The 12,513-nt window shown below is 36.5% G+C and overlaps 1 protein-coding gene across 10 annotated transcripts in view; it reads right to left on the bottom strand.

Annotated features, from left to right (window-relative positions):
* Positions 1-12,513, bottom strand: part of ERC2 (ELKS/RAB6-interacting/CAST family member 2) — a 916,980-nt gene that overhangs the window by 446,018 nt on the left and 458,449 nt on the right. For 8 of the 10 annotated variants that reach the window (XR_006385123.1, XR_006385122.1, XM_044253352.1 and 5 more), the window contains 2 exons: positions 9,589-9,782; positions 3,898-3,909 (listed from right to left, as the gene is read on the bottom strand). Coding sequence is in view for 8 of the 10 variants with exons in the window: in XM_044253352.1 (XP_044109287.1) it covers positions 3,898-3,909; positions 9,589-9,782 (206 nt within the window). In the remaining 2 variants the exon portion in view is untranslated. The remainder of the gene's footprint in view (positions 1-3,897; positions 3,910-9,588; positions 9,783-12,513) is intronic. The other 2 variants (XM_044253355.1, XM_044253357.1) reach the window with 1 other exon arrangement.

Below are 12,513 nucleotides of genomic sequence, written 5' to 3'. Positions count from 1 at the left end.
CTTCTCAAAGATTTTAATGCAATTGGAGTAGAAGTGGCAAAAGATTCCATTTGCATATCAGAAAGGACTGGCTTTTAGGTGAAAAAAAAAACAATCTATTCACTTACTAGCTGTATTAACTTGAGCATAATATTCAACTTTGGTGAACTCCAGTTTTCTATTCAACATGGAAGAATTGGTGGGCCCAACATCATACAGTTGTTTTGAGTAAATACTATATAGAAAGTGATTAATTCAGTGCTGGCACTTAGTTAATGCCCAGTATTATTTCTACTGCTTCTACTTCTACTTTTGTTATTTCCATTATTATTAAGATGGATGTGCATAATGAATGTAAAAATTAAGAATGTCATATACATTATTTCTTCAAAGAATTTGTCAGTTTTTCATCAGCTATTTTTTTCAGAAATGCCAGGTCAGCATATAGTACCAGGCCAAGCACACAGTAGGTGCCTACTAGGTGTCTATGGAGAGAACAGGGCAAGAACTGACCCTAGCAAAGAGCAAATTGCAGGACAGCAAGGGAATGCTCTAAGCAAGTTGTTTCTCATTATTTCTTTGGGAAACAGGCCTCTGAGGTCCAAGAGTAATGACTTCATCCTTTGCTAGAAGAATGAGAGATTGAGAGTGCAGTACTGAACTTTGGGGAAACATCACAAAGAGTTTATTTTGGTGGAAATGTTTGAAGTGATTCTGTAACAATGAGCTCATGCCTGCTGCCAGACCCCAGTCATGAGCTGGAGCCTGCTTGCCAGGGAGATGCACACAGTCCATCACCAATTCCACTTCTGTGGGACATAAAAAGGGAGGATCCCAGAAGCCCTACTCCAAAAACAGCTCCTTCCTCTCCAAGGGTGGATATTGAGGCACAAACAAGGAAGTAGCTGACCCAGGATCCAAAGCAAATCAGAGCCTGGAAGAGCCCAGAAAGGCCCGAGCCTTCTAGTTTTACTTGGTCAACTCTCTGGCAGGATTTTGAAGTGAATCCCAAAGGATACTTTTTATTTATTTGTTTGTTTGTTTGTTTGTTTAGTCAGTTGCTGTATACATTTATCTAGATGACTTCATCTGTCATAAATCACATGCTAATCTCACAGATACTTCCTAGAAATGAGCAAACTTCACATAAGCCCTCCCCTCAGAGTGCAATGCAGGGATCCTATTATATCCCTACAGCTTCCCACCAGTTTTTGTGCAAAGAGATTCTTGACAGAAGTGGAGTTTTCTGGAGTGAGAACATGAACAGGTCTGGAATATGACATTTGCATTTTACCAAACCAGATCCTTATTATATGTCCACCTGACTTCAAGTACAGAGTCTATATAGAGTTTGTAAAGGAAATGAGGCCATTTAAAAAGGTAGCTGGAAGGGAAGATTTCCTATAGAGTCTAGTACAGAATAGAAGACCCAAGAGTTAGTCAAGTTTTCAAACTTCAGATTGGGAGGTAGGGAGGTGCAGGACAGACTACAAAATTCTATAGTAAGTAAGACCATACATTTAAAAAATATATATATGTGTGTTATGTGTATACATACATATATGTATATGCATACACACACAAATATATATATCTCAACTGTGAGCCATATAAAGAAAGTGCATGGGACAGAGATCCTGTATTCAATTCAATTCTTACATTTGTTTTCCCTTAAATATTCTTTTCTTTTTCAAGTTTTTATTAAATTCCAGTTACTTAACATACAGTATAATATTAGTCTTAAGTGTAGAACTTAGTGACTGATTCATCACTTACATACAACTTCCAGTATTCATCACAAGTGTCTTCCTTAATACGCATCACCTAGTTAGCCCATCCCCTCCATCCATCTCCTCTCCAGAATTGGTCCATTTCATTTTATTTTAACTGGTAAACTTGGAAGTGGTGGGAAAAATCAGAGTTAACTCTGGAAACTTGTCAAAGCTCAAGAAAGCTTCCAAGACCTATAGACATTTTTGTTCCAGGAAAGTAAGGTTGTCCCATTTGTCTTACACTAAAAATATAACAAGAGGCCATTGACAAGGATTGCACATTCTCTCCATTGTGTTCATTTGGGGAAAGAGGTTAAATTATATTGAAATGATCTGAATCTTAATTTGACCATATAGTTCACGCAACTAGACTTGGACTGAACCTAATAGACATACCAAACCTAATCGACATACCAAGCCCCTTGTAGAAAGACCCCTTGGTACCCACAACCTCTCCCAGCCCTAATACTGCATCCTGTCTTCTGAGAGTCACAGTTCATGTTCAATTGCCATGAAACTGAAAAAAGCTAAATACTACACAGTACAGGTTTCTGACACATAAGACACAGCAGAATGCCTATAGAACAAATCTAAAGGTCCTGGTAGGGAGCTTTAGGTGTGGGAGCCAAAGTGGTCCCTGGTATCAAGGGCTTCAATATCAACAGGAGCAGCAGAGGGAAGGCAAAATGAGAAAGAAAACAAAAAATACAGGCAAGGAGAAAAGCTTAAAGCTTCATTAAAGGAGTGCATCCAAAGCTTGGAGGAAAGATTTGGATGTGATGTGGCCAACCTCCTCCTCTCCAACCTTCATTATGATGTCTGTATCTCCACATAGGGGAACCAGAAAGTGAATTAACAGTTATTAGATTTTGAGTGAGAGCGGTTCTGTAAGACCATGATTTTGACCCCTGTTTAGATCACAGGAGAACTCTTAAGAATGGGCTTCCTTCAGCAAGACGATGTTTGTGGGACACCCACTGTGGTATGTGGAAATAGCAGAGATTTGGTTTCATTTTCAGGGACTATATGCCACAGGGATTGGGAATAGGCATGGGACAAAACTGATATATGGGCAGGAGGACTCACTTTGGAATTATCTGCTGCTGGCATAAATGAATTGGTCTAGTGGCTTAGGTGCTGAGCAGTGGATAGACACACAGGTACAGATACTGAATAAAGAGAAGAAAATAACATTGCTTGCCTCTCAAAGAGCAACTGCGCTGGCTATCAGTTTGAGTCTTTTTTTTTTTTTTCCCCAAGACTTGGTAGCCCAAATCATACCATGCGCATTGTCTGGTAAATGCATTGATTAAATGAAGAAATCACTAGATAGTACTGTATATTATTATAAGGAGAAGGTTTGCTTGACTTAAAGGAGAACCAGTTACTGACTTGGACTCCTATCTAAGAGGAGTCAAATCTGGGATGCATTTCTAAAACAAAATATTCATTTTGCTTCTTAATATCAGGATGCACATAGTCAATGCTGAATCTAGTTTTACATTTTGTCCCATATGCTATGCCCTAGGTAATTAAAGTACATCTTACGGCTAATAAAAATGAAGTTAAAAAGTCAAAAACCAAAACAATGACAGGAAATAACATGTGTGTACAATATGTTACCAACACACTGATAATTTTCAAAAGTGACTTTAAAAAAGTATCATAAATCTTTCAAAACATAGTGATTTATTAACCAAAAAGTCTGAGTGGTTTGCACTATTAAATTTAGCTTTTGAGTTTCTGTGTCATAGGCAGGTCTTTTGTTCTCCTAGGTTAAATTTAGCATCCTGGATTTTGTTTTTTCCACTGCAACATGTTTTATCATCACACAGTCAATTTTCTGAGCTGCTTGGAGAAATGCTCTAGAATTTCACTCTGATTTCTCTTAGTCGTTGTATAATCTGGGAATCAAAGGTATTAAATAATCCAACAGTGATTTACTTCCCATCTTCTTCTTTGCCCTTTCCCACCTATATGACTTTCTCATAAAATAAACCTTCCCTAGGCATGAGATGAAATGGAAAAAAAAAAAATGTGGTGGCCAGAGGAAAACCATTTCAGAAATGTGTTTGTTAAACAAGTGCAAGCAATAAATTGAGCTTAGAAGGGAAAGGCGGTTAGAAGAAAAACTGAAAGTACTGACCTGAGAGTCAAGCTGATTGGAGCAAGGGTGAAAGCAGCAATTTGGAGGATAAGCAGAAAAGAAAAGGGATAGCAAAAGAGAATAAAAGGAAGGAAATGCATTAGTTTTAAACATACAGCCAACAGATGTTATATTAGCAGGTTTTATAACCAAATGAAGGACAATAAAGCAACTTTTATCTGTTATAACCCCCAAAAGCCCTGGGCACACACTGTAAACTGTTCTATTAAATATTACACATAGGAAACCAGTATCTGCTCTCATGCATTATCACTGTAAGCACTGGTGTGAACCAGAGGTATGCTGTAGCAACGCAACAGCAGAATTTGCCCTCTTCTGGCGGAATATTCATAGGGACCGTTCCTACCTGTGTCCATAAAAAATTCTATTATTTAATAAACTGAAATGAAAGTTACTACGGTATTAGAGCTAGTGGTAAGCACTGATGTCGGAAAGATTTTATTTGAACCAGTAAGTTGGATGGTTGCATCTTATGAGATGTTCTTCCTTCCTCTTTGAAAGTCAAAAGGAGCTGAACAATTTGGCTTTCCATTCAAAGATTTACATTTTACATGCTCACAAAACACTGCACCTAGCAATGTTCAAAAGACACCATGAGCAGGGCTTTGGGTGAGGAGCTGCCCACCTATCAGCCTCCCAAGAGAGGACAGAGCAACTTCCAAAGCTGAGAGTAATTTTTTTTCAGTTGTAGAAATGAGGATCATACTTCCATCCCTGAAAATATCCAGATGCTTGATAACTTATTTGTGCAAAAATATTTAAGATGCCCTTCTTATTGATCAAAATAATAAAGTCCCAAATCCAAGAAAAAGTTAAAAGAAAAAAAAAGTGATGATCTTCAAGCTACCACAGGAGCATACAGTGGACATTTATTTAATGAATCTATTTAATGCTCTTTGTAAAACAACAAAGTGAATGAACAAATATGATACTAGTGATCTGCTCAAGGGGACCCCACCATTCCATACTATTGAAAAGTAATTTTAGGAGCACCTGGCTGGTTCAGTGAAAAGAACATGGGATTCTTGATCTTGGGGTTGTAAGTTTGAGACCCATGTTGCATGCAGAGATTGCTTAAATAAATGAAACTTTTAAAAATTTAAAATAAATAAGTAGTTTTAAGCGTTTCACAGAGGAAGGAAAAACAAAATAAATCCTCAGACGAAAGCTTAAACAAGAACATTTCAAATGAAAACAGTGTTGATCAAAATGATAAAAATCAAAGAGAAAATTCAGGATTAAACACACGGTACAAGCATTGGTCCAATAATCCCTCATATCTGAAATCCCCCTGTACAGTATTTTGTGATCATGAACACACAACTGATTAAAAATAAGTTAGATCAATCCATGATCATTGTGGAAACTTTGGCCCCAGCTGTTGCTTCAAATTCTTCTGGATCAGAGAAGTATATCAAACTGAGGTCTATGGCCAAGCTTTAGAGCATCCTAAATTGAAATAGCAAGCAAACATTTGAAATTAGTTGACTTTTCCAAGGATTCCTTCTCAAAGGCAACCATGACCATCCCCAAAGGGTTGGTAGGGAAGGTGCAAAACTATCTGCCACTTGTTTCATTGAAATGTCTTCAAACACTTTATCAAATATAAATGGATATTTCTCAGCAAGAAGAGTTTATATCAAAACAAAGAGAACTGGTACAAGGTTTCTTCAATGTATCAGGGGACTTCTACATGAGACTTCTATCATGAGACTTTACACAGTATCCCATTTTTCTAAATAAAGCTTTAGTTTACATTTTGTTAAAAAGTGTTCTGAAAGGCATCAAAGAAATTATGTCATCACATTATTGAAAAAATTCAGAAGGAAAAATAATAGTCTGTTTCTCAACCTTAGATAAGGTGCTTTTAGGCATCTAAGATGATTTCTCAAGTGTCTGAATGTCTGATGGCATTAGTCAGTGATCCAGATAATTAAGTGCTACCTGTTTTCTATTCTGACATTACGTGTTATGAGCAGAACCCCAAAGGACACATGCTGTTCTCCACAGTGGGGAGGGATGTGATCAAGGGCTTGATTTGGCCATTTCCTGTCCCCTAGACAAATAACAACAAATCCCCACTATATTTAGGATAGTTACATGAATGGTCACCTGACTGATACCTTTCGGTGGCTGAGATGCAGAAACCTAGTGGCAGCAGACCTTGTTTGGTAAGAGATCTGTTAGCCTCTCTCTTTCCCCTAAGGCAGAACTAATTCTGAAACTCTAAATGAAATTCAGAGCTGTTGATGGGCACTGACACAGAAAGACCACATATTTCAGTCCCTTTAATGTTTGATTACCTATCCGATCATACAGCAGATGTGGTATCTATCACCAGCGATCAAATAAAGACTTCAGCTTGATTTGGACCAATACTTAGGGGGTATGCTCAAGGCCCTTCACCCACTTTGTGTCAACCTTCCCCAGAGTCCATTCACTTGCTGTCCAAGGCAGAAGCTCCCTGCTGAGCCAACAGCATCAAGTGCAATAGTTTATAGGAAAAACTGCACATGGGGACCACACTGGAGCAATATGCATTTTGAAAAGCAAAATCGTTAATGGCTGATGTAAAACATCCTTCACGTGGAATTTAAGAGGTAAATGCATCCTTGTAAGTGCCAGGCATATGTGATTTGGGATGTATACATTGTGAAAAAAAAAATTAAAAATGGGAAGATTAGCAGAGCAGAAAGCAAACAGAACTGCCCTCTGAGAGAGAAGTAGGCCAGCGTCAGTGTCATTTGAGTTATGCTATTCCTAACCCTGAACCTTTTGTTGCACATGACTGAAGTTCTGGAATATTTTAGAACACTCATTGCTTTTAAAAAGAAGTCTTTTCACTCTGGTAGGTCACGTTACAGACCAGAGACCACAAATTTATTTCAAGTTCAATTTTTTGGTTTTCAAAATCACAAACTTAATTGCAAACACTCCTCTATGAGTCCAAAATGGAGATATATGTCACACTGCTAAGAAATCTTTAGTTCCCCACATTACGAGGTAGGAATTTCGTAGTTTAAGCCAGAAAATGGAGATATTGCCCAATTTGAAAAGGGCTGCCTGACAAACAAGAAAGATGTTTTGGTCAGAATACACATGGAGCCCAGCAGATAATGATTCAGAAAGCCAGGCTGAGGCTGAGCTCTTCTTTTCCCAAGAAACTTCCCCTTACTTTCCACCCCCGCCCCAACTTCCTTCAGGCCTGGACTGGGGCTGGATCTCAGACATTTCCCAGACTATGTTCTGCTGCTGGACCCAAGACACAGGCAGGCAGAGAACTGGGACAGACTCAAGTCTCACCACACGTTTTATGAATTACAGTGCCTGGGAGGCATCAGCTTTAAGGAAAGGCAAAGGCAGAGATAAAGAAAATGTGCAGAAAGTACATAAAGATAAATGCCTGTAAAATCACTGTTGTTTTAATACATTCCATATTGAGGATATAAAAATGTGAATATTCTTGATGATTTAATGGCACTAGTGTCCAGCTAAGACCTGTTTGTCTAACTGAATGACTACACTATTTTTATGCAAATATTTATAGTAGCTGATCCTGATTTTTCAGTTACAGTTCTGGGGAGCTTCAAAATGTGGGGCACATCACTTTCTCTCATGAAAGCTAATAAAGATGAGACAGATCTCCTGTGGCCCAGCAGCAATGCTTCTCTCTCTCTCTGCAGACTATGTGGCTGTTCAGTGCTACTGGACTACCTTCTTCCTTCTGGCTCACTGTTGGACAGGATTGTTCTCAGTCACTAACCTGTTAGACCTGGGTTCAAATTCTGACTTTGAATCTTATAAACTCTGAAAGCCTTAGGAAGTTACATATAGTTAATTAATCTGTGTGAGTCATTCATATTATGTAGTTTTCTCATCTATGTAATGAAGAAAATGATACTTCCTGTGTTGCTGGTAAGATTAAATGGTATACAGCATTACAGGTCAACTGCTCAGCAGAGCAGTGAGCACAAAAAATACATTATTATTATCATAATTATTATTCCAATATTATTAAGGCATAGATAATATTATGCTCTTCAGAGCTCACAGCTTCTCAGAACAAGAGACTAGGAGTCAGGAAACATACATTAGAGTTTTGCCTATTTCTGACCACAGGACCAATCTCCAAGAGATAATTCAACCTTTCAGGGTCTTAGTTTTCTCACCAATAAAAGAGATGTAATGGTAACGTCCCTGTGATTTAACATCAGCTTTTCAGGAAAAATTCAGGTCCTAATATACAATTCCAAAGTAACATATAGATATATCTAAAGTTAACTGTGTTTTTAAGAACCAATTAACTGGCAGAACATTCCCAGATTTTAAAATTAATATTAAGCCTTTAAGGATTTTAATTTGTACACTTATCTTGGGAAAAGAAATTTCTGACTTAATCACTAAAATTGGTCACACTGTATAAAAATCCAGTTATCATCAAACTAATACTAAGGTTTTCAAGTGAAATATTAATTGATTTAGAGTTTGAATATATTTAATACTATGCTTGAAAATGTTGAAAATTTGAGAATTGACCTATCCATTTAATACCTGGCCACTTAATACTGAGAATTTATTTGTTTTAGCATTCAATTATTCCTAATGATGTAACTATCCCACAAGGACTTGGAACCTGAAAAGTATAATACATTTTAAGGTCACATGGCTGGTACAAAGCAGAAGCAAAATTTGAACCCAGATCCTGCTGTCAGTAGAGCCTATGATCTTTCCACAAGCCACAGGGAGCTATTCTGCATATGTCTTAAAGTCCTGTCAGGACTCACAAGTGTCTTGATCAGAGCTAGCAAACATTCACTGATTTATTCAAAATTTGTTCATCTCTCCCATATGGACTGAATCTAGGAAAGACAAATTCTGCCTTATTGCTGAACCAATAAGAAATCCTCAGAGGTAATGGAGTTACATAAGATTATTCAGAAATTCCTTTCTTATATGAAATATAGGAAAATGCATTGATAGAAAGCTTATTTTTAGAGACTATCCTATATATAAATACAATATGGATATGATTTATCTGAAACTCTAAATACTCTGGAACCCTGATATAACCTTCTTTGTTTTTAGACAGAATTTGCTATCAGGTAGGCCTGCCTTAGACCCTATTCAAACAAATGTTGTAAGGTCCTCTTAAAAGATACATCCCACATGAATTTGTTGTGGTGTGCCAAAAAACATCGAAAGGATATGAGCTCCTTTCCCTTTCTCCTATCTTGAATGAATTGCCAAATACATTTTTTGCTTGAAACAAACCTAAACCACAAATGCTTGTCTTTCATGGGTAAAAACAAAACAAAACTAAACTAAACTAAGCTTCCAAGTAGTCAGAGCCTCAATTTCTCACACACTTTGTTGGCACACATGCTAGATGAGGGACATCACTCAAGAAACTTGGCCATTACTTTCTTAAACACTTAAGAAGTACACAAGCCCTCAAAAGATAAGCCAATTGCCTTCTTGAGTATCCCACAGAAACATAACGTCATCCCTAACAGGCCTATTCCTCACACATCACTCGTTTCCATGCTTAGCAAAATAAGTCCAATTTGAAATATGAATGTGCATTCCAAATCCACTACAACCTGTGATGGACAACTAAGCAAATCATGTTCACTCACTGCTGACAACACACAACATAGCTGCAAAACTTACCTCTCAAGTTCCGCAATCTTCTTGTCCTTGTCATTCTTTTCATTCTCCACCTCCTTGAGGATCTCCAGCAATCGGTCAACTTCCGCTTGGGCCTTGCCGCACTCATCACGGTAGTAAGAGGCCTCTTTATCAAGTTGTTTTATTCGGTCTGCAAACTCGGGATTCATCCTGGAGTCATCTTCAATATTATGAGCCTTCAATATTATATTTTTAAAGAATGTAGTTAAGACAACAATTTAGAAGAATAGGTAGTGCAGTCACCAATGGTCCAGAAATTATCAATGGAGAAAAAATAATAATCATCAAGAATTATGGGTATACTGTCAGTTAAAAGGCAAAATGGAAAATCACACAATTCGGCTACTTCAGAACAATACTGATTTTAAATTATATTACAGTTTCACAGGAGAGGGGTTTTTTTATTGTTAATATTTTGTTGCATTAATGTTACTACTTTTGGGTTGTTTTTTTTTTTCCCCACCAAGAAATGGGGGATGAGTGTGGAGAGAGACTGTGACATCTTTATGCCCATGCTTTGGCAAGCAGAACTAACACAATTCAACTCCTCACAGTTAAGGAGGTGATTCATACCAACAGCTTCCTTTTCCCGTAGAGAAACTGAGGATAAAACAATATTAAATTATTTTTCCAAAAACTATCAAGGATATATGTAAAGCCAGGTTAACGTGTAAGAGACTGGTTGACTGATGACTGAGTACTTCATCCCACTGAGAAATTTCAGCAGAAGATGTAGATTGAAAGAAAGACTCACAAGTGAGGAAGGCCTTTCCAGCTAACAGTCATACCCATAAATTCTTGTTCTCTTAAGTAAATTTAACCTGAACCAGGAGGAGGATGAGCTAATTCATGAACAAGCACACAGACGAGAATCTGCAAACACATGCATGGGTGGGTGGCAGCTTCTCACACAAGAACATACACAGGCAACAACACAGCAACAACACTGCAGAATAATTTGCAGCCAAAGTATTTGTGGTTTTGTGTGTCTGAAAGTGTGTTATGGCTTTTTTTTTTCCCAAAATAAACTTTTGGCTGAAATATTCTCAGACAGATGAAAATAACACTGCACTGCAATGTTTTGCCTACCCCTTGTTTCCCATTATTCCTAAATGACTTCTTCAAAGAGTAGGCAGGGGAAAAACAAGTAGTTTAACAACAGTGCACATTCAACAGAGGAAGTTCAGAGAAGTCATATATGTATGTATCTCCAAAATCCATGTGTGAAATCATACAATGTTAATAATTTATTAGGACTTAGGTTGTTCTGCTGTCTTGCTATATAGAACAGATGTTCATTGTGTTTTTATATCTTTTTGTTTAATTTCAGGGAAAAAACAGGCAAGCAAGCTACAGCTACTGTGGGGTTAAATGAATCATGCATGGTTAGAAAAATTAATACTAATAAGAACTACTATTACAAGGTTGACAGTTTTTGTAATGATTTAGTTGAAAAAATTAAAAAATTAGTATAAAAATAAATTTATTTATGACAAAATCATTTTTAGAATAATATTCTTGCATGTAACATATTATTTAAGCATGAGGATAGGAGGAAAATAATTTGTTTTCATGTTCTTTAACCTAAGATTTCTTTATCCAAGAAATAAACTCAAGTATGCAAAACGAACTTGGAGAAATTTATCAATTCAACATACTACTATCAGGTACTAGTTTATTCCCTTTTACCAATATTTCTCGGAAAGCATTTATTTTTATTTACTTAGTATGTACATTAGATTTCATTCTAATAGATTAGTGAGCCTTTTCAGTATAATTAAAATAATCTGAAAGAGAATCCTGAGCTAATATGCCTTTAGAAGTTTATTCATCTAACAATTTTATTTTAAATTGAAGTAATGAAAATTTTAATTTGTTAATTGCCACTTTTAAAATATAGAGTTGATATTCTAATTTAAAAGAAAATACTTCTATACCTATTTATATTTGTGATAAGAATCAATTCACTACTCTTGTATCAGAAAAGCACTGAAAATATAGTTTTAAAATTCCAGAGAAAAAGAAAACAAAATATTGATGTTAATTCTTTTCTACTTTTATGCCATATTACCATTATTTTATGGCAGCTGAGGAGCATTTCATGACATTATTTCAAACAACCTGACCAACAATACTAAGATCTTTAAAAAATAATTCAGGAACTGAACTAGAAATACACAAAACAAATATAAATATGCTTTCATTGCATGTCTCTGATTTGAGTTAAGATTCCTTTCTTGACTCTGACTTAAAGATTCACAAAAAGCTAGTAGTTCAGTTAGCCACTGTGCTTTATTTTGTTTTTTTTTTCTTATGATTATGACTATTAATAAATGGGTACATAATTACTATTCATGAGACCTAGATTCTAAATTTAGCCCTGTGTCTTATGACTACTGTGGGCAAAGAAGTTGGCCTCTCCGAGGACAGAAAAAGCTACCATACAAAAAACATGGGGAAGGTATTATTCATTTGTGTTCTTATTATGAGTATTATTTTATGATATGCACCCCACTATTGGGGCTTGTTATAGAGCTAAGTTAATAGGTTTATTTAGTTTCTCATCAAGATACTACATATGTCTTAGAGAAGCCTCCTTGCTAAGCTTACAGAAAAAGCAGTCTGCTGGTAAATGGGTATCTAAGCACATTCTTTATTTTAGCTCTATGAAGAGAAGATAACCCAAGGCAGCTTTTGACACTGGGTGAAATTAGATGGGTTGGTAGTCTTTTCAATCGAACAAATGACTCATGGGATGTTTAGAAGTACAGAAAGCCTAGGAAAAGACATGCCTGAATCTAGGCCATTGTTGGCCTCATGTGATATTAAAGTTAGATCATATTATTAAAAGAGATCACAGCCACCTTTACAGTTAGCCTAGTATCTTTTAGGTAATACTTGTAGGTG

Source organism: Neovison vison, chromosome 6 (assembly GCF_020171115.1).
Source record: "Neovison vison isolate M4711 chromosome 6, ASM_NN_V1, whole genome shotgun sequence".
In the NCBI taxonomy this organism is placed as follows: domain Eukaryota; kingdom Metazoa; phylum Chordata; class Mammalia; order Carnivora; family Mustelidae; genus Neogale; species Neogale vison.
The sequence above is the reverse complement of the archived record's forward strand: the minus strand, read 5'-3'. Positions and strand labels throughout refer to the sequence as shown.